The 21,662-nt window shown below is 34.4% G+C and overlaps 2 protein-coding genes across 2 annotated transcripts in view; one reads left to right on the top strand and one right to left on the bottom strand.

Annotated features, from left to right (window-relative positions):
• SLC26A7 (solute carrier family 26 member 7) overlaps positions 1-17,767 on the top strand; it is a 135,582-nt gene extending 117,815 nt beyond the window's left edge. Inside the window, exons 15-18 of the mRNA XM_049782122.1 lie at positions 10,334-10,434; positions 16,522-16,576; positions 16,654-16,757; positions 17,732-17,767. Of these exons, the coding sequence (XP_049638079.1) occupies positions 10,334-10,434; positions 16,522-16,576; positions 16,654-16,757; positions 17,732-17,767 (296 nt within the window). The remainder of the gene's footprint in view (positions 1-10,333; positions 10,435-16,521; positions 16,577-16,653; positions 16,758-17,731) is intronic.
• The window catches only part of PIP4P2 (phosphatidylinositol-4,5-bisphosphate 4-phosphatase 2), a 523,645-nt gene that overhangs the window by 337,424 nt on the left and 164,559 nt on the right, over positions 1-21,662 (bottom strand). The gene's annotated exons all lie outside the window — the stretch shown is intronic.

Below are 21,662 nucleotides of genomic sequence, written 5' to 3'. Positions count from 1 at the left end.
CATTTATACCTGAGTTGTACTCAGGCATTTAAGGGCCACACTACTGTCATGCAGACCCCTGTTGGTGCACCATATAGGGGTCACTGTGGGGCTCACATTGTCATAGATTGTACCGGTTGGGCATGTTCACATGGCATTTGTTTCTGTTGCTGGGAATGGTGGTTGTCCTTTATTCATAGTGCTTAATACACATTTGGCTGTTGTATTGCAGGAAATCACTATGGGATTACAGTGAACAGAGAAGCTAGTCACAAAAGCAGAACCATTGGGATCATACCCAACCCTCATGACAGTTCGAGGAACATTCAGCAAACATACAAAGCAGATGCTCAAACTAAGATAACTTTCATGGCACTAACTACGTTTCTAATGTGAAACAAGTATTTAGAATTTTCATTCTATTAGCTTTATTTTCCAGTGGAAAATAGTGAAAAGTGAATGAAAAACATAATGGTAGACAATATTTGTCTAGCTCATCAATTTTCAAGGGATGGTTTCATGGGACTGAAGTAAAACTAGGTAAACACTAATTTTATTTCACATCTTCTTATTCTATTAATGTAAAAACTTAGGTAACTTATAAAGAACTTTCTCTGGCTCATTCAGTCAAAAATGGAACAAAAACTCAAGTCCTTATTGAAAGTAGGTGGATTATAGAAAGGGATGTACAGGGAAAGAAAGAATCAAAAGTTCAAGAAGATGACAAAGTGAAGTAATGGTGGAACAGTGGTCAGGGGTCTTGACTATATCAGTTATGTATGAGCATTATATAGATATATGACCAGAGCACAGACTAAATAAACAATACTGAAAATATCAGTGATCTAAACTACAAAGTTTAACTATGCCTACCAAAGTGACAAGTTGTGGTGGGTGATGTGGAAACAAAGGGAACAATATGGTGGAGGTAAGTTTACACTGGTGGTGTCATTAGTATTGAAATGAATATTATTTGCCTATGAATCATCTATAATTGAGTCTACACATCTATAAATGACTTTGTAAATATAAACCCTTAATTCAATAAAAATAATATTTTAAGTTTTTTTCCAATAAAAGAAAGTAGTCACATCTATTGGAGACAGTGCTTAAAACCAGGATTTGTGATGATTGATGTAAAATGCTGTTTCAGTGACATGAGAACTAAGGGTAGGGTGGTTCTGATACAGATTAGAAGAGTTGAAAGCCCCATCTTCTTCCATTTTGGTCACAAGGAGAGAAGAGAAAGACTAGTGAGAATACACAAAAAGGTTTCCAGCAGAACAAACATAGCTGATACTATGCATTGGGGAATAAGACCAGGGATTGATATTACAGAAACTACAAAAATTCAAAGGGTAATCAGAGACTACTTTGAAAATATCTATGCCACAAAATAAGAGAACCTAGAAGAAATGGATAAATGTTTGGATGCCTACTATCTTTCAAGGTTGAATAAAGATGATATGTAATACCTGAACAGACCTATTACAATTGAGGAAATTGAAAGAGTAATCAAAAGGTTTCCCAAAACAAAAGCCCAGGTCCAGATAGATTTATTAGTGATCTCTCTCTTGCCTATAAAAGAGGACAATGCCAATCCTCAGTCTACACATTCTTCCAGAAAAGTAAAGAAACAGAAATAATACCAAATAGTTTCTACGAGGCCAATATCACCCTCAAACCAAAAGCAGACAAAGACACTACAAAAAAGACAATTATAGCCCTCCTTGATGATCACATATACAAAGATCCTCAAAAAATACTAGCAAAATAGAATCTAATAACTTATTAAGAAGCTCATAAACCAGGAATGAATCAGGATTTATTTCAGGAATGCATGGAATAGTTTAAAAACTCAAGGATTAACAATCAAAATGTCAATACTTCCTAAATCATTGCACAGATTTATGCGATCCCTATAAAAATTCCCCTCTTCATTGATGATTCTGCATATTAAGTTTCACTCTCTACCTTTCTTTTGAGTCTTGCTATGATTTATCAACTTTGATTATTTTTTTAAAGAACCAACTGTTGTTTTCCTTGATCTTTCCAATTGTTTTTTGGGTTTCCAGTTCATTAACTTCCTCACTGAGCTTCATTATTTCCTTCATCAACCTATTTTTTGTTCATTTTGTTGACCATTTTATAATTTTAAGGTATTCCATGTAGTTATTTAGATAGGCCTTTCCTTCTGTTCTGATGAATGCTTGTAAAACTCTGAATTTTCCTTTTAATATAACTTTTGCTGTATCCCACAGGTTTTGATAATTCATGTTTTCATTCTCACTTGTATCCAGGAAACTTTGATTTAATTAAATCTTTGATTTAATCTCTGATTTACTGGTTGTTCAACAGTGAAATGTTTAATTTTTAGGTTTAAAGTTATTTTTCCTTGTCAACTTGACAAATTGACTTCTATTTTTAGTGCTTTATAGTATAGGAGAAACTATTTGTATCCTCTTGATTTTACGGAGGTATTTTTTTGGCCCAGCATATGGTCTCTCTTAGAGAATGTCCTGTGTACATTGGAGAAGAATGTGTATCCAATTTTCTGGAGTGAAGAGCTCTCTCTCTCTCTCTCTCTCTCTCTCTCTCTATATATATATATATATGAGTTTATATATATATGTGTGTGTGTGTGTGAGTATATCTGCTACATTTTAAACTGGATGACATATTAAGGCAGTTTGAAGTCTCCATTATTGTGTTGATATTGATGTCTTTCTTCAAGTTTATCAGTAGTATATATTTTTTAAGTATTTTGATGCCCCATCATTTGGTACATGTATGTTTAGAAGTGTGATTTCTTCTTGTTCTACACATCCCTTGACTGGTAAGAAATTCCCATCTCTGAGGCAGGAGTGGTGACGTAGCAGTAGGGCATTTGCCTTGCATGCGGCTGATCTAGGACAGAGAATAGTTTGATCCCCTGGCATGCATATGGTCCCCCAAGCCAGGAACGATTTCTGAACTTATAGCCAGGAATAACCCTTGAGCGTCACAGGGTGTGGCCCATAAACCAAAATAAAAAAAACAACAACAAAAATAAATTTCCATTTCTGTCTCATAATTTTTTTAATCCTAAAGTCTATATTGCATATCAGTATGGCTATCTCAGCCTTTTTAAGGGAGTGTTTACTTGACTGTCTTCCAGTCTTTGACTTTTAGTCTATGCTTGTTCTGACTATGAAGGTGTGTTTCTTCTAGGATGAGAAATGTTAGATCCTATTTTTGATCTATTTTACCATTTTCTCTTTTTTAATTGGTTCATTTAGTACATGACATTGAGAGAGATATTTGTCATGGAATTGGTGTAATCTTTTTATAAGAGTTTGGTGTGTTTGTTGGGTCTGCCTTTATTCAAAGTAGACACTATATTTCTTCTCATAAGATTGTTTTTAAATCTGTAAAATTTCTGAGCTGTTGTTAATCTGTGAAATTCTGTATCTTTTCTTCAGATCTGAATGTAAGTCTGGTTGGGTGAAATATTCTTCATGAAGCACTCATTTCTTTAAGTTTTGTCACTATATCCCATCATTGTTTTGGGGCCTTGAGGGTTGTTTAGCTACACTACTGTAATTCCTTCTATGATGCTTATTAGTATAAAATTTCTATCTTTAATAAGTTATCTGTCCTTATCTATATTGCTATTATTGTGACTTTGATGTTCATGGAATGCTTTCTTTGAATATATTTTAGCTGATAATATTCAGGCAACAGGATTTGGTTGCATGCACTCTTTTACTCTGGGAACTTCTCTGTAGTACTGGCCTTGAACGTTAATTTTTTTTTTGTTTTTTTTGGGCCACACCTGGCATTATTCAGGGGTTACTCCTGGCTGTCTGCTCATAAATAGCTCCTGGCAAGCACGGGGGACCATATGGGACACCAGGATTTGAACCAACCACCTTTGGTCCTGGATCAGCTGCTTGCAAGGCAAACGCCGCTGTGCTATCTCTCTGGGCCCTGAACATTAATTTTTCATGGAGAATATCATCCTAGTTCTCTGGAATCCAGTGATTCTTATGTTGTTTCTGTTGAATTTATCCTATACTTCAATTTTCATCTGTTCGCCTTCCTTGAGAATATTTTCCAGCAGCTGATTATCTATTTTAAGGCTTTTTTTCAACCTCTTCTATTGTATAGAGTTGTTATGTAGCTCTTTTTCCAGTTCACTGATTTGGTCCTCAGCAGCACTTACTCTGCCTATGAGACCTTTCAGTGAGTTTTTTATTTTACCTATCAAGTTTGTTAGTTCTGTTAGTTCAGTCTGAATTTTTCTCATTTTATGCTTTCATATTTCTTGAGTCTTGGTTGTTGTTCATTCTGTTTGTTCCATGCTTTCTTTAAGTTCTTTGAGCATCCCATTTTTTTCCATTAAAGCCCTTATCTGAGAGACTCTGTAGGTGGTCTATCCTTGTCAAGTTATCATAGCTACAGCATCTTCATTCTCTAAGCATGATGGAAGTCTGTGCTGTTTCCTCATTCATGCTTGAAGTGTAGTGACACTTCAAGACAGAGACAGAGACAAAGTGACAGGCACTAGGAGGCTGAGGTTTTTCCCTGGTTTTCTCCCTAAGGGTGAACTCTGCATTTTCTTAACATTTATAATACTTACAATTACAGTTAGCTGAGTGGTTTTAAGCTTGTCTTGGAATTTCTTGGAAGCAGAGAGCAAAATTTTCCTTATGTTTCTTATGTTCTTTTTGTTGTTGCTGTGTGTTTTAGTTTTGGACCATACCTAGTAGTGATCAGAGTTTACTCCTGGCTCTGTGCTCAATGATCACACCTGGCAGGGCTAGGGGGACCTTAATGGGGTGCTGGAGTTTGAAACTCGGTCTTCTGCTGGCAAGGAAAGGTCCCCATCTTCTGTACTATTATTCTAGTCCCTTTGTTCAGTCTTATCCATATCTTAGCACAGTGTTTAGATGTCAGTACACAAAATTGACTATATAAATCAATGGGGAAACTAACAAGTTGCTTTAAGATGTGAATATTTGCCAAAGATACTATTGTGATTTTTGTCCTATATATCACATTTTTTGTTTCTTTGAGAACTTAGTGATATAAGTATGCATCTCAATCATTTATATAGTTATAAAATACTTTTTAAAAATTGTGAGTGACTCACTGAATGTCTTAAACCCTTTGAAGTATATGAAAGGCATTCTCCAAAATGATGTGACTATGAATACTTTTTAATTAAAAGAGATAATGAATATACCACAGGAAAGATCTGGCTTCCACAGTCTGGAGTTAATTGCCCACATACACCTGATGGTTAATTTCTTCCTGAAATGTTGTTTTTTTGTAGACAAAAGCCCATCATTTACCATGTCCCACATGTGTATAGATTAGTTGTCTCCTTTGCACATGCTCCAAGCTTCCCTCATTTTGCTTAAGGCAGGGTATTAACTGTGTTCACTTTACTTTTTCCTATGATGATTTGATTTTTATTGCACTCGTTGATTTACTTAGAAGCTTAGAACACAAGATTATTATAATAAAATCAGTATAATGGCAGAGGATACTGTGTGAAAGGAAACTTCACTTAATTTTGGAAATATTTCAGAAATGGCTATTGTACTTAAATTTACATGTGAGAGAATTACAATTTTATAATTAAGGTTGTCATTTATTAATTTAGAATAAAATATTATCTTGAATGCTTATTTTGAAATAGTTTTCTTAACTTATTACCAAAATTATATGTCATGTTTCCTTGGTTTGGCATTATATTCTTTGTTTTGTTTTGAAAAATTTAAAGTGCATAGACTTTAATTAACAAGAGAGCAGACTAAAACATAAATAGGAAGTCAAAGAAAGTGTGCTTCAAAACAATGAAAGGGAAATTCTTGTGTAACTATTGAAAAACCCAAACATTTTTATAATTAATACTTATTCAGAGCTGAAATTACATAATAAGTAAAAGAGAATAGAAAAAATGATAGTAGAATTTATTATTTAAGATCCCCTAGAGCTCTGTCTAGATAGCACACAAGCAGATAATATTTTTACTCATCATTTTCAAATTTAGTTTGACAAGTAAATTTGTTATTAAATATCAGCAACTTTCTGAAACAACGAGTTGATAAAAATAATTTAAGGTTGGGGCCGGAGTGATATCACAGCAGTAAAGTGTTTTCCTTGCACGCACCTGACCTAGGACAGACCTCGGTTTAATCCTTGGTGTCCCACTTGGTCCCTTGAACTTGGAGCAATTTCTGAGCAAATAGCCAGGAATAAACCCTGAACTTCACCGAGTGTGGCCCAAAACAAACAAACAAACAAACAAAAACAACAAAATTTAAGGTTGTGTTTGATCTCATGAAGAAAAAATGTTATGATTGATTAGCTATGTCTTTCTACCTAAAAATAGAGATAACAGAAGTCATGTTTTATTTATCCAAATAATTTATTTAGCTTATTTTAAAAATTACAATGCACTGGCATATTTTGTAAACAGACCAATTGCTGATATTCATTCAAATTATTATGTCTTTGTACCAACCTTCTTATTGTTATGACCACCAACTTAAATTTTTAGAATAACAGGACTAATGGTAAAGATCTCTGAAGAATTTTATTTAATATTTAGTGTTTTTGAAATTAAATATAGTTATCATTAAATACTTAATACTTATGATTTCTAAATAATTAATAATTGTTATTAATGACAGAACATTTCCAAGTAAGAATTTTTTTTTTTTTTTTTTGTGGTTTTTGGGTCACACCCGGCAGTGCTCAGGGGTTACTCCTGGCTCCATGCTCAGAAATTGCTCCTGGCAGGCACGGGGGACCATATGGGATGCTGGGATTCGAACCGATGACCTCTTGCATGAAAGGCAAACGCCTTACCTCCATGCTATCTCTCCAGCCCCCAAGTAAGAATATTTTATTGTAACTTATTGTAATCTCTATATTCTTTAACAAATCTTTTCAATAAGAAAAACAAACAAGTTTCTTAATCTTGATCTCAATTTTAAGATCTGATTTAAAGATTATTAGTTGAGATGTCAGAGATGTCATACGTTCACCATAGTGCAAGTATATCTCCACCACTATTCATAGGGCATCCGACGTTGAGATGTTGTGACAAAAGTTACTGTACAATGTAATGACTTAATCCTCTTGCAAACCAAAGTTATACCAATACACTAAAAATAAAATTGCTGCGTCTGGAGAGATAGCATGGAGGTAAGGCGTTTGCCTTTCACGCAGAAGGTCATTGGTTCGAATCCCAGTATCCCATATGGTCCCCTGAGCCTGCCAGGGGCGATTTCTGAGTGGGGAGCCAGGAGTAAACCCTGATCACTGCCAGGTGTGACCCAAAAACCAAAAACAAATAAATAAATAAATAAATAAAATTTCTGATTATTTTCTCTACAAGGGTGCTTCACCTTTAGACTGTGATATGCTGTCAGTTTTTTAGGATATGGGATGATGAAGAAGCAGTGATATGCCACATTTGCCATTTTCCTTGTACAAATATGTTTTACTGATTTCAAGCTATCAGCATGTTGCTATTAAACATAGTATTAAGAGTCATACACACTTGATATATATTTGAAAAGATATATAAATGAGCTGATATGAATACTGTAATGCTCTATGTCTTTAAAGAAATAATTTTATTTTCTAAAGCAAGTGTTTCAAAGTATCTGAGACTTTCAAGCAAGATCCCTGAGTTATATTATAAATGTTATTAGTGTTACTAAAATTTTTATAACAAACTGTGTAAAAAAATACAGAATCTGTATCTCATGTATATATACACACTTAGATTATTGGGACTTTTAATATTATATTATATTTAATTGTCAGATAATTTTAATCCCTAAAAAGTCAATGAGATGTTTCTAAATTGGATAAAAAAATTTGCATAAATCATAAGAAATACATATGCCAGATAAAATGAGACAAATATCCAAACAACTTTTAATACTGTCTTTGAAATTCTAAACTAAGTATAATAAAAGTTAACTATGAACTAATTAATGTATTTCCAATATGTGTGATATGTGGTCGTGTGTGTGTTCATCGAAATAACAATATTTGCATTAGTCAAGGAAGGCTGTATATTTAAATAATTAGTGAGCAGCAGTGATTACTTCTAAGTGATCAAGGATGTGGCTACTTTCAATATGCCTTACAGTCTTAATTTGCTTTTTTTTTTTTTTTTTGGTTTTTGGGCCACACCCAGTAACGCTCAGGGGTTACTCCTGGCTATGTGCTCAGAAGTTGTGCTCCTGGCTTGGGGGACCATATGGGACACCGGGGGATCGAACCGCGGTCCATCCAAGGCTAGCGCAGGCAAGGCAGGCACCTTACCTTTAGTGCCACCGCCCGGCCCTTAATTTGCTTTTATAGGTCAATATAAGCAGAACCTAAACCTATGTTTTCAGCTTAGCTGTTTTTCCCATGGGAACACTGGGAAACAGAAAATATTCTTATTGGTAGTCTTACCCAGTAGGCTCGACCAATAAATGTTGGTTCAATAGAAGTAGAAGGGATTTGAGGTGTTATTAATTTTAAATCAGAACTATCCTTATGATTAGAATACTTGCACATTCACATTATTTTTTACTTTAGTAAATTATATATATATATGTACATGTATATATCTGTCTATATGCACTATATCGTTCTTTCAAGGCTACTTGACATGATGCCTGTTTTATTTGAAAGAGACTTCTTGTGAATTTCCATTCCTTTTCATTTCAAATCATGTGTCTTCTATCCTATCCTATCATATCCAATGTTATCCTTGGATTTCTTGGATATATATGCAAATAAAATATTTTTGACATATTTATCACTTGACACAATTCAAAAATCTTAAAGTGGGGGCCAGAGCGATGGCACAGTGGTAGGGCATTTGCCTTGCATATGGTTGACTTAGGACAGAGCAAGGTTCCATCCCTCAGGGTTCCATGTGGTCCCCCAAGCCAGAAAAATTTTTGAGAGCATAGCCAGTAGTAATCCCTGAGTACCACCGGGTATGGCCCCAAAACAAAAAACAAAACAAACAAAAATCTTAAAATGTATTAAATGATCTGTAGTTGCTCATTCAATTAATAAATATTAGCATAACTCTAAAAATGAATCTTGGGAAGCAAATCCTTTACATATAGAATAACATTTGAAATATGTTAAATTACATTATTTTGTAACTAACAATTATGGTTATAGATAATTGTTCAGAGTTTATTCTCTATTTTACCTTGAAGGAGCCATTTGGGTATAAAATTTTTTACTCTCTCTTTCCTGATTGCTAATTAGAAAATAACCATATTCATTCACACTTTTGGGGGGGCACTATAGGAGGCTTCTGTGGCCATTTTAAAATGGCAAAGATAACCCAATTCAAAAGTAATTTTTTCAGAAAACATCCTATCTATTTATGAATTGGAATTTACTTAACAGACTCTCTACTGAAGGCAGAGAACTCTTTACCTACATCATCTGCTCTGAAAACCACATCTCTTCTGAGGAAGCTTTGGACATGATCTGTCATTGCTTAGAATATGGGGCTAAAGTACAGCCAGCAGTGTGTTTTCCTTTCTTTCTATTAACATGAGTTTGATTTCTGACTTCACATATGATTCCCTGTGCTTTTCCAGGGGTGATTCTTGAGTGCAGAACCTGGAGTAAGCTCTGCCTCCTCCAAAATAAATAAATAAAAATAAAAAGAAAGCACCATGATCATTTTTGTAAGCACAGCATTTAAATAAAAAATTCATTTAAAAAATAAAAAGAAAGCAAGGAAAAGAAAATATATATATTTATATATATGTATGTATATATATCAATTCAAAAAAAGATGTTAGTGAGAAGGAGATCATAAGACGCTAAGTTTAAAAGATTCCCATAAAGTGCATTCTGAAATCGATTTACCACGATTAAATGAAGCTTTATGTTTAGTGCCTTTCACACAGTCACTTTCAGGGCTAAGAGACAAGCCTGGCAATGAACCAAAACTGCCTCATTTTAGGCTGCACAAAATAGGTCTCTGCCTCAGGTGATACTCACAAAAGAAATATTGCGAATTGTTGAAGGACCATTGAAATCTTTGAAATCTCCAGTTCTTAACTTGGGCCCTACGTTGCCTTTCAATATCCCTTAAGTTTGCATTTAGTTACATTCACTGAAAGAGTATGGCCCCATCTTCCTCTCTAAATTATAGAACAATGATTTGAGAAAATATTTTGAATCATCAAAATCAGAATTCATGAAAAAGTAGTAATTAATTGAAAAACACAAAACTCTAAAAAAAGTGTTCAGAATTTGTTTCGCTTTCTAATGGTCAGCTGCAGAAATCTTCTCTCTTAGATCTCTGTTCCTCTTGCAGAAGAAGCTTCCCAGACCTGCACAAATGAGAAGTGTTCTTTCATCTTGGATTGCAGTGGATTGACATTTTTTGACTCTTCTGGAATTTCTGTCCTCGTGGAGGTACTGATATAGCTTCTACTTGCACTGATTCTTTCCCTTGCCTTCAGCAAGGGTACTTTTTTCTATTGGTAAAAACTTATTTTATTTTGTTATTCAAGCAAATAGTACATGTAGTAGATAAAAGAATATAGCATCATGTACGAAGGTAAAATCCAAATGGATTAAAGACCTCAATATCAGACCCGAAACCATAGATATATAGAGCAACATGTAGGCAAAACACTCCAGGATATTAAGACTACAGGCATCTTCAAGGAGGAAACTGCACTGTCCAAGCAAATGAAAGCAGAGATTAACAGATGGGAATATATTAAACTGAGAAGCTTCTGCACCTCAAAGGAAATAGCGCCCAGGATACAAGAACCCCCCACTGAGTGGGAGAAACTATTCACCCAATACCCATCAGATAAGGGGCTAATCTCCAAAATATACAAGGCACTGACAGAACTTTACAAAAAAATTACAAGCATGTTTGTAGTTGAACCCAACTGTAAACATGCTTATATATACATGATCATATATATAAACATATATACATGTATATGTATATATAAACAGCCCCCTTCACTTGTGTACAATGTTCCCACCACCAATGTCCTCCAAACCCCTCCTCCCCACCCTTGCTTGTATTCAAGATAGGCATGCTATTTTTCTCACTCACTACCATTGTCATGGTAGTTATCTGTGTAGTTATTTCTCTAACTGCACTCCTCACTCTTTGTGGTAAGCTTCATATGAATCAGTCTTTCCAGCCCTCATCTGTATTGTTTCTGGGCATTATTAAAATAATGCCTTTTGTTTTGTATTAAAACCAAGAGATGAGTGAGAATATTCTGTGTGTGTCTCTCTCCCTCTGACGTATTTCACTCAGTTTAATAGTTTCCAGGTCTATCCATGTATAGAAAAATTTCATGACTTCATCTCTCCTGACGGCTGCATAATATTCCATTGTGTATATGTAACACAGTTTCTTTATTTATTTATCAGTTAAGGGGCATCTGAGTTGTTTCCAGAGTCTGGCTATTGTAAATAGTGCAGCAATGAATAGAGGTGTGTATTGTGTTTTTGTGTTCTTAAGGTATATCCCTATGAGTGGTATAGCTGGATTATATGGAAGTTCAATTTCCAGTTTTTTGAGGACTCTCTATATTGTTTTTATAAAGGCTGAACTAGACAGCACTCCCACCAGCAGTGAATAAAAGTTCCTTTCTTCCCACATTTCCTCCAGCACTGATTGTTCTTGTTCTTTTTGAATTTTGCCAGACTTTGTGGCTTGTGATGGTATCTCATAGTTGTTTTGATTTGCATCTCCCTGATGATTAGTAATGTAGAGCATTTGTTTGTGTCTTTTGGCCATTGCATGAGTTTTAATGTTTAAATGTTTAATGTTTAAATGTGAAGCCTAGTAACTGTACGAGAGTGTTGTCTCAATGCTAGCTACAACGTGTTAGAACTTGGAGGGAAACAGTTTTAGAATGGCAAACATTCTAACGATAGACTATGCATATGAAACTATATTGTACATATCTTAAGTCTTAAATCTGGTGTTTGTTTTGGATATGCTTTCCTGTACCTCTTATAATATGTTTCTTTTGGGACCAGAGACATAGTACAGAAGGTAAGGCACTTGTGTTGCATGAAGCTGACCCACACACCACATATGATCCCCAAATACTCTGAGCAGACTGATCTCCAAGTATAGAGACAATAGTAATCCTTGAATATAATATGGCTTTGATCCACAGCGCCCCCACTCCCTAAATATCTTTATTTTCTTCTTCTCTATAAAAGCTTTGCATAGTTGGACAAAGGTGCTTATTTTTCTGAAATACTCTATATTTTCTTACATATAAATTGAGATTATAAACCCATAATATATTTTTATTTAGACCATTTACATTTCTTTTTATTGCACCGTGTACTTAATATAAGAATTTGGAGGAGACAAATGAGATAGAAATTCAGTGCCAAGTATGAGCTGAATGTTGATGTAAACAGGTAGACCCACTTCTACAAAATGCTTCAGGATAACAAAGTATAGATAGGTCTGTCCTTTGAAATCTTGTTTCTATAATTTACCTCATTGCTTCTTGAACTTTTTTACACTGAGGACTTATTTTTTATTGTAAGAATTTATTCAAAAGACAAAATTAATTAGCATAATGAGGTAAACTAACATAACATAATATAGTGACATAACATAACATATAATTGATATAATAATAATACATATAAGTCAAAGAAAGTTTCTGGTTAAAAACACATTTTTTTCCATAATGGCTTACATATCTTTCACAGTAGTATTTTAGGTACATATTAACATTGAGTCATGGGAATACCCATCACCAACTATGTCCTCCCCCCATTCCAGTTCCCTTTCTGCAACCCATATATCCCACAATCACCCCCCGGGCTGCTAGAGTAGGTGGACCCCTCTTTGTCTGGCTTACTATTAGTGATCACATATCTGTTTGGTCCTGGAACCCTTGTTTCCCCTTCTATTTAAGAGGCAGAGCTAGAAAAATCGAGGTATGTGGTTTTGTTTGAAGGCAAGAAAAGCAATAGAATGGGGTACATAATATCTTTTTATTGGAGGATTTCTTATGTTCAACATATTTATTCTGTATTGTCAAGGTCTAGAAAAATACTTTTTTTCTTTGTATTCAGGGACTAGAGAGAGATTATAGGAGTTAAAGTATATGCCTTGAATGAGGAACAACCCTGGTTCAATCCTTGGCATCACATAGTTTTATGAGCATTGACTGGTGCAGTCCTGGAGGTACCAAGCTCACAGAGCTTGAGAGGCACAGAACTTCCAGCTCTTTCTGAGCCACAGATTGGTTAGCCAAGAGTCACTGAGAGAGGCCCTCTAGATACTGAACACCATTTGGAAACACCCTGGCTCTACCCCAAAAGTATTTGAATCAAGAATGATTAGCTAAGGTGGTTTAAACCAGTCTCGTTGGTCCTGTTTCTGGGCCAGAAATCTTTATTTTTAACAAATATAGGTACTTTTGAAGCAGATAATCAAGGATCCCAATGAAGAAACAACAGGTTTCTGGAGAAGACCAGAATGTGCATTTTTGGTATAATTAAACCATTTTGTTTTTGTTTGTTTCTGCTTTTGGACCATATTTAGTGCTCAGGGTTTATTTCTGGCTCTGTGCTCAGGAATTCCTCCTGGCTGTGCTTGGACTACCATATAGGATGTCATGGATTGATTTGAACTCAGGTGGACTGCATGCAAGCCCAGCTTGGCTATCACTCTGGGCCCTAAACCATTTATTGTCAATAAAAGCTAGGACTTTTTAGCTGCCTGTTTTAGAGGCAGGACTCCAAGGCAGGAAAAAGATGGACCTGGCTGCCCAAAATATAGAGGAAATAATAATCCAAGTGCTAGATCGATAAATAACAACTTTATTGCCTTTATTTTGTTGAATTAAAAATTATATACAATAAATTCATAAAAAAGGTCAACAATATATTTTAAATAAAAATTGGCAGCAAACCATCTGTTTTTATGAATTTGTAATTGGGGGTGGAAATATAGACTCCAGCAGGGCTAATAGGTAATTTGGGTCAATTTCCATAATTCTCAGCTACATGGACTTAACTCAGGACTTAATTCTGACTCTGTGTTTTGTGTTCAAGGATTCTTTATCTCAGGTCTAAGGGATTTATGTGGGTTCTAGGGATCAGATCCTGGCCAGCCACTTGCAAGGCAAACTCCTTCCCTGCTGTACTATTGCTTCACACCTGATCTGGTGTTTTGTTTGTTTGTGTTGCTTTTGGGCCACACCCAGTGTGGCTCAGAAGTTACTCCTGGCTCTGCACTCAGAAATCACTCCTGGCAGGCTCGGGGACCATATAGGATGCTGGGAATCTAACCAAGGTTTTTCCTGGGTTGGCTGCATGAAGGCAAACTGCTGGGTTGGGCGATCTCTCTGGCCCAATGACCTGGTATTTTTAATCTATGTACAACACCAATAATTTTGTATAAGGCGGTTCATTCCAGTTCCTTAATGCTGCTGATTTCTCTCATGATGCTTACAGTACATTTTTATGTTTGTTTAAAATGTTGGTTTTATAAGGCTGGAGCAGTGGGTAGAGCACTTGCCTTACATAATGCTGACCCTGGATCAGTGTCTTTAGCTTGGCACGAGTGATCTCTGAACATAGAGCCAGGTATAAACCCTGAGTAAAGTCAGGAGTGGCCCTCGTACAAAGTAACAGTTTTGGCTTTAAAGATAGGTAAACCCTTGATTCAAATACTAGCCTCGTAATAATTTCTGATGTAGTGAACTAATAAATTCAGTATTTATTAGGCCTATGGATCTGTACTGTTTGCTCTTTTATAGGCTGGATGTAGAAATAACTACTTCAATTTGTTGTGATGCTTAGAATGACCAGTAACATTAAAACATGCAACCAAGCTGTATCAGTTAGTCAGTATTATGATCTTCCTTTGTCTTTATTACCCGAGGTATTATTCTCATCGTTCACAATTCTAGCTTATGTGCTTATGTTTATACATAGAAGGATTGTTTCCTTTTGTGTTGGGGATCATCAGATTCACAGGCTTTAGTGCTGCTGGGGAGAACACTCATTTTTAGGAAGTGGACTCAGAGCCTCACACATCTTGCCATTTGCACTTTCTCATCAATCTTCACATCATTTCTTTGTGGAAGAAGGAGAGGAGTTCGGGCCACAGCGAGAGGTGCTAAGGGCTCTGGACTCAAGGGTCACCCTTCGTGGGGGCTCAGAGGCCACGTGCAGTGCTGGGAACTGAACTTGAGCATCCATGTGCAAGACAATTACCTTAACTTCTGTACTAACTCTCCATCCAACACATTTCTTAAAATGATAAAAAAGTGTCATTTCTGGGTCTGTGTCACTAGTACAGTGAATAGGGCATTTGTCTTGCATGTGGCCAACTCATGTCTGATCTCTGGCATCCTATATGGTCAGTCGCTTGAGTCCACGAGGTGTTATTTCCGAGTACAGGGCTGCAGAGCATGGAGTAAGCCCTCAGAACCTGCTGGGTGTAGCCAAAAACAAAATAATGCCCAGGAAAAAAAATAGTACCTATAAATTGGAGAAAATAAGTGGTTTCTATTTGTTTTTCTTTTTAGGACATATAGGGGAGCTCAGTAGACTCAAGATAATTATTATCAGCATCAACAAAGCACCCCTACCCCTAACCCCTATGCTTAACTGAGACAAAGAAAGTTCAAACGTAAACAGGTCACCTTGAATTTATCATTTTAACAGATAAAGACAGGAGCCATTCATGGCAAATTTTTAATTAAATTATTTTTCATCTGATTGATTCAGGTGCAGAATGATCTGTCAACTACTTTACAATTCTAGCTTACAGACAAGTGCTTCTTGCTGAAAGAGAATTTTGCACTGGTGAAGGGGAGTGTCCTTTTTATGACTGAAACGCAACTACAAACATGTAATCATGGTGCTTAAATAACTATATTATTAAAAAATAAAGGTGCTTTTGGGATGCATATACTTGTAGAATTCATTGTAAATGCAGTCATTTACATCTTCTCTATAAGATATCTTCTTGTAATATGACCAAACCATTCTCCTGTTACTAAAATGTCTAGACTTACATTCTTTGAGTCTTGATGAGTGACTGTTAAATTTAGATCATAACTTTCAAAAAATTTTCCCAATTGAAAATGTATGGATTTTAAACATGGTGATATTCAACTGTGAAGTTTACAAATTAGCATCTCATCTTGATAAACTTCAATCTGAAAGTTGGTTAATCCGATTTGGCATTGATTATAGAGAAGAAGTATTTATCATCTTTGATAGGATTTAGAGATACCAGGAATATGCACAAATGGTCAGTTATTCAGAATAGATGTCCTCTTGCATTAATCAGCATTTTCAAGGTTTTCCTGCCAGGAATGCTTGACTGTATAACAATGTTTCCTTCTGGTGGATTGGGATCTTAAGCAGTGTTTGTGTTATGGACATATATTTATTATAAAAATTCTCTGTTTGAAGCCCTTTTTATTTCTTGCCCATTTTGAGTAAATTTTAAGCATTCTATTTGAATTCTTCCAGGTTTACATGGACTGTAAAAGCAGGAGTGTTGATTTATCATTAGCTCACTGCACAGGTAATGAAGTGTCCTTCTTTTAATTTTGGATGAGCTGCTTCTGTTACTCTATACTGACCAGCTATGTTTTCTTGAAGCCTCCTTGGTAAAAGCGATGAGCTACAGTGGAAATCTAGACTCAGAGAAACCAATTTTTTTTGAATCTATATCTGCCGCAGTATGTGGTGTCCATTCAAATAAGGTGAGTCAAGAAATTTGGCACGCAGTTCCAAAAAACGCTATAATTTTTAAGCATGAACTCCCCATTTTTATTGTAGCCTATTATATTAAAAGTGCCTTTCTCCTTAAGTTTCTTTGTCATGAGTCAAGAGATGTTTTCAATTTTTCTTAGGCTATTGTTGAATATTGTTGAATAATTTGGATCATTTTTCCATCAATATTACTGCTTAAAGGTTTTGGTGATCACCTACTACTTTTAAACCACTTATTATAAAATGTTTCCTTTCAGAATAGACTATTTTGGGAATTTTACTCCAGCTCTGTCAAATCCAAAACCTTATACCCAACCTTATGGCTGTTTACCTTTTCTGATAACCTTTGCTTTACTCCTTTATTTTCTTTTGTCACATTTAGATATATTATCTAACACCCATATGACAATATAATGTCAGTAATCTTCAAAATTCTAGGCTTTGTGGTTACTTTAAAACCTGTTCTAAATTTTCCCCCAAAGTTCCTTTGACTTGGAATCATTTTGCCTTTTCTCATCTCCATAATAGTCGTTGGTGCTTCTCAGAATGACTCTTATTATAGGCAATCAGACCAGTATGTATTTATAAAGAAGTAATAATCAAAATTATTACTATGGATAGCCTTATTATAATAAACGCAACATTTTAAAATGTTCATTATGTTCCAGTAATCTTTTTGGACATTTACTTTTATTAACTCACTATATTTGCTACAACTATTATTTTAACCCATTTGTTTGATGTGAAGAAAAGAGACTTGGGGATTTATGCCACTTGTATGTGGTCTGGCATATTTCAAAACCAACATACATGCTGACCTTGACTTTGAACTCGATGACTCTATCGTGTGATGCCTCATAGAATGCCATTTTTCTTGGCTTGACCGGACAGTTATTCTCTTTGACTAGGTACCATTTTGAATCAAGTCAGTTGTATAGATTCATTTCTTCATCTTCTGTTTCAGAATTTGAGCAAACTTAATGACTGCAGCGAAGTCTGAGATATTTTCGCTGCCGTACATATGGATCTTGTCTTTAGCAACTACTTTGAAGAAACCACACATGATTTAGCATTTTGTACAAACTTCCTTGTTGTTGGTTAGATTTCACAGGTGACCTCTGCAACAAGTATAATGTGACAGCCACCGCATAGCTACTGGTAAAAAAATAAACACTAGTAATACTTTTTCTAACCTTTGTGAAAAAGAAGGATCAATTGGTTGTTCTATTGTTATTTTAAAAAAATTGGTATGCATTAAGTTTTAGAATACTGAAAGGTAAACAAGAGATTAATTCTTTTATGTTGTTGGATTCTAAGTCAATTTATAAAACTGAAAACTTTATCACAAGATACTTAAACATTTGTAAGCCATTGTAAAATTCTATGGCATCTATAATATTTTAGAAAATAAATGTTATTGCCTATCAAAACCATTAAATAAATATAAACCATTTAAAATGCACTTGAAAATGTAACTTTTTGCAATAGGACATAAAATTCATAGAAAATAAGGGAAATTTAAAATGACAAAGTAGAAATCATAATTTTGAATGCCCTCCCAAGATAACTGTGAAGTTATAGCTCAACAAAACCAAATTTTTCAATTTGTCTATTCTTCTGTGAACATTGAAAATACTGAGGATCTGATAACTAACCTGAACTTTCACAACAAAAGATTCCTTGTTTTTAGGGAATGTGAAATTGAAAATTTATATATTTTCCCTCAGATACCATTTCAAAATGAGAAAGGAATACCAGTCTAATAGCTTTGTGCTCTTCATCTGCATGACTGGAATGTAGTTTTTAAAACTGTCCTATTCCAAAAAGAAAACCTATAAAATGATATAACACGTTTATTTTGCTAGATCCATGTAGAAAGATTGATTGGTCTTCATGGTATTTTTTTTCTTTTTCTTTTATTCAAAGAGAATTTAGATATTTGATCATCTGTAAACCATAAAACCATCAGGATAATTGACTAACATCATATGTCAGTTATTATTTTTATGATCCTACATATATTACTGATCACGTGCAATTACACAGAATTTCATATTTTATATAGAAATTTAATAGATAACTGAAGACATCTCAAAAATTTCTAGGTAATAATAGCTAAGTCTTAAGGCATTGTAATGTTTTTATAATCAGCAGTAACAGAAATATTTTAAAGTGAACAAGTAGGTTAAAAGAAAAACTAAAGATTGGCCATTTAGGTGTTTTGATGGGCTTTTGTATGAATAAATTCTAGTGCCTGCCAAATGATATAATGGTCCCTATAAAATGTATAGAAAACATTTATAGGTTCTTAACTTTGATATTTAATACTATATGACAATTATTAAAACAAAAGAGGATAAACTTTTAAATTTTTTAAAAGAATCAAGCCATTTCATTTTGTTTAATATCAAGTTACCATACGAACATATTTTCACAAGAGAAACCCTTTTCCTTTCTTCATTCATTTGGATGGAAATGAGTAAGACCAACTTTTATTCCTATCAAATACTATTTCTAAAAACATGAAAGTAATATTTGGATAAAAAGTTATTATAGTACAAGAAATTTTAAGCAACTGTGTCTGGTTAAACTATTCCAATGATAAATATTGATAATACTATCCTTAATTTCTTAGTCCTTGAGACAATAAATGAATCCAGAGAAGTTAAAGAAATACATTTAGTTCTGTATAATTCATACATTCCTGTGCAACTTTTCCCTAAAAGTAAAGTGTGCATTGAGCAGGATTTTTTTTGTAATGTCTTTATTTAAACACCATGATTGCAAACATAATTGTAGTTGGCTTTCTGTCATACAAATACCCCCCTTCACCAGTGCAATATCCCCAGTGTTCACAATAAAACTTTAACAACTAAAACTTTAAAGTCAGTAACTTAAGTATCAAATATTCATACTATTTTGTTTTGTTTTGTTTTGTTTTTGATGGTGCTCAGGGGTTGCTTCTGGCTCTGAGCTCAGGAATTACTCCTGGTAGGTTCAAGAGAACCATGTGGGATGCTGAGGCATGAACCCAGAACTATCTTTCTGGTCACTGTTAATAGTTTTATAGCAGAAGAAGACCTAATGAGGTACTACATTAAGCTTTTATTGTTGTTTTGTTTTGGGTCCAGGAGATACTCCTGGATCAATGCTCAGAAATTACTCCCAGAAAGCTCTAGGAACCATATGGGATGCCAGGGATTGAACTCAAATCAGCTGCAAGCAAGGCAAATGCCCTACCCACTCACTGTGCTATTGCTCCAGTCCAAGCTTTTTTATTTTTCCTCTTTTTTACTCCCCCCCACACCAAGATCTATGACTATTGATCTAGAGGAACACCATGGAGTTGAGATTTTATCATCCATTAGTTGAATATGAGTTTCCGACATGCAAAATCCTAAAACATAAGTTTTTATTTAAAAGCAGCATGTACGACTAATATAAGAACTACGTTATGGTCTTGTTGCTAGAATATTCTAGTCAGAATAAATTATTTTTATGATATCTCTATTTTATATATGGTAACTGATAACAGTCTAGTAAAATAAAATTATAAAAAAGCCTAACCTACATCATTGTTAAGAACTAATTGAATGATATATACCCTCACGTTATAAATTAATCATAAACTATATAGCCCAGAAAGACTGTTAATGTTATATTTATGCAAATTAAATATCCCTAAATTTTATTATGTCTTTCTCTTTATAAGTTTCGTGCCCCATTATATAATTCAAGTGTTATAAGGTCTTGCTTGAATTGATTTTCAGTAATTTATTTGACAGATCTTTGTTCTAAAAATCTACAATGTAATGAGAAAAGATCTTTCTTTTTAATGAAAATATTAATGTGTCAATATCTCATATAGATATACTTTGACATTTTGTGCTTACCAAATATATTAGTATGTTTTCAAACATTCTGTATTATGATGATATGGTTTGACATGGAACTTGCTTTCTATCAGTGACTTGTTGATAGATTTTAAGTAGGAAGTTAAGTGGTGCTTTCATATTCCAAAGATGTTTAGTTTAAAATAAATCATGTACTCTACAGTGTGATGTTTATTCTGTATATTTTCATGCATTTAATTATTTTTATAGTTATTTTTACTAACGCAGCATGTAATAGCCAGTTTTCATGGAAATAAATTGAAATATGATAACTACTATGTTTAAATACCATTTGTGTATGTTATTTCAAAAGCATTTACTCCCTTTCAAGGCAAATAATACATACTGCTTTTTTTGAAGACTGACCACACAGTCTTATGTGTTGAAAGTTCTCAGAAATGTCCAGTTTTCTTGGAATTTGTTTTTACAGAGTTTCAACCTTGGACTGTAGGATATTGTGCAATAATTTATAGATAGCTGATAAAGGTCCTTTTGCTACAAGACTAAATTTATATGATTTTCTTTTCCCAGTTTTATATCATTTGTTTTAATATTTTTGTTTTGTTTTGGGGTCACACCCAGCAGCACTCAGAGGTTACTGCTAGCTCTATGCTCAGAAATCGCTCCTGGCAGGCTCGGAGGACCATATGGGATGCCGGGATTCGAACCACCAACTCTGCATGCAAGGCAAATGCCTTACCTCCATTCTATCTCTCCGGCCCCATTTTTGTTTTAATTTTAATTAATGTACATATTTAAATTTTATTTGAAGTCTGTGTATACTGTTGAAAAGAAATTTAGGAGATTGATTCTAAAGTTGGAAATAGTATATGCTGAGACCAAAATCTAATCAAGGAAAGAGAATAGCAGAAAGTAAGCATGGTAATGACTAATGGGTGTATATTAGCTTGTTCAGGCTCCTTTAATAGAATGTCATGTGGATGTGGCTTAAACAACTAGTAACTGTTTCTTAAAATTATGTGGAGTAGAAAGTGAAAGATC

Source organism: Suncus etruscus, chromosome 10 (assembly GCF_024139225.1).
Source record: "Suncus etruscus isolate mSunEtr1 chromosome 10, mSunEtr1.pri.cur, whole genome shotgun sequence".
NCBI lineage: Eukaryota > Metazoa > Chordata > Mammalia > Eulipotyphla > Soricidae > Suncus > Suncus etruscus.
The sequence above is the reverse complement of the archived record's forward strand: the minus strand, read 5'-3'. Positions and strand labels throughout refer to the sequence as shown.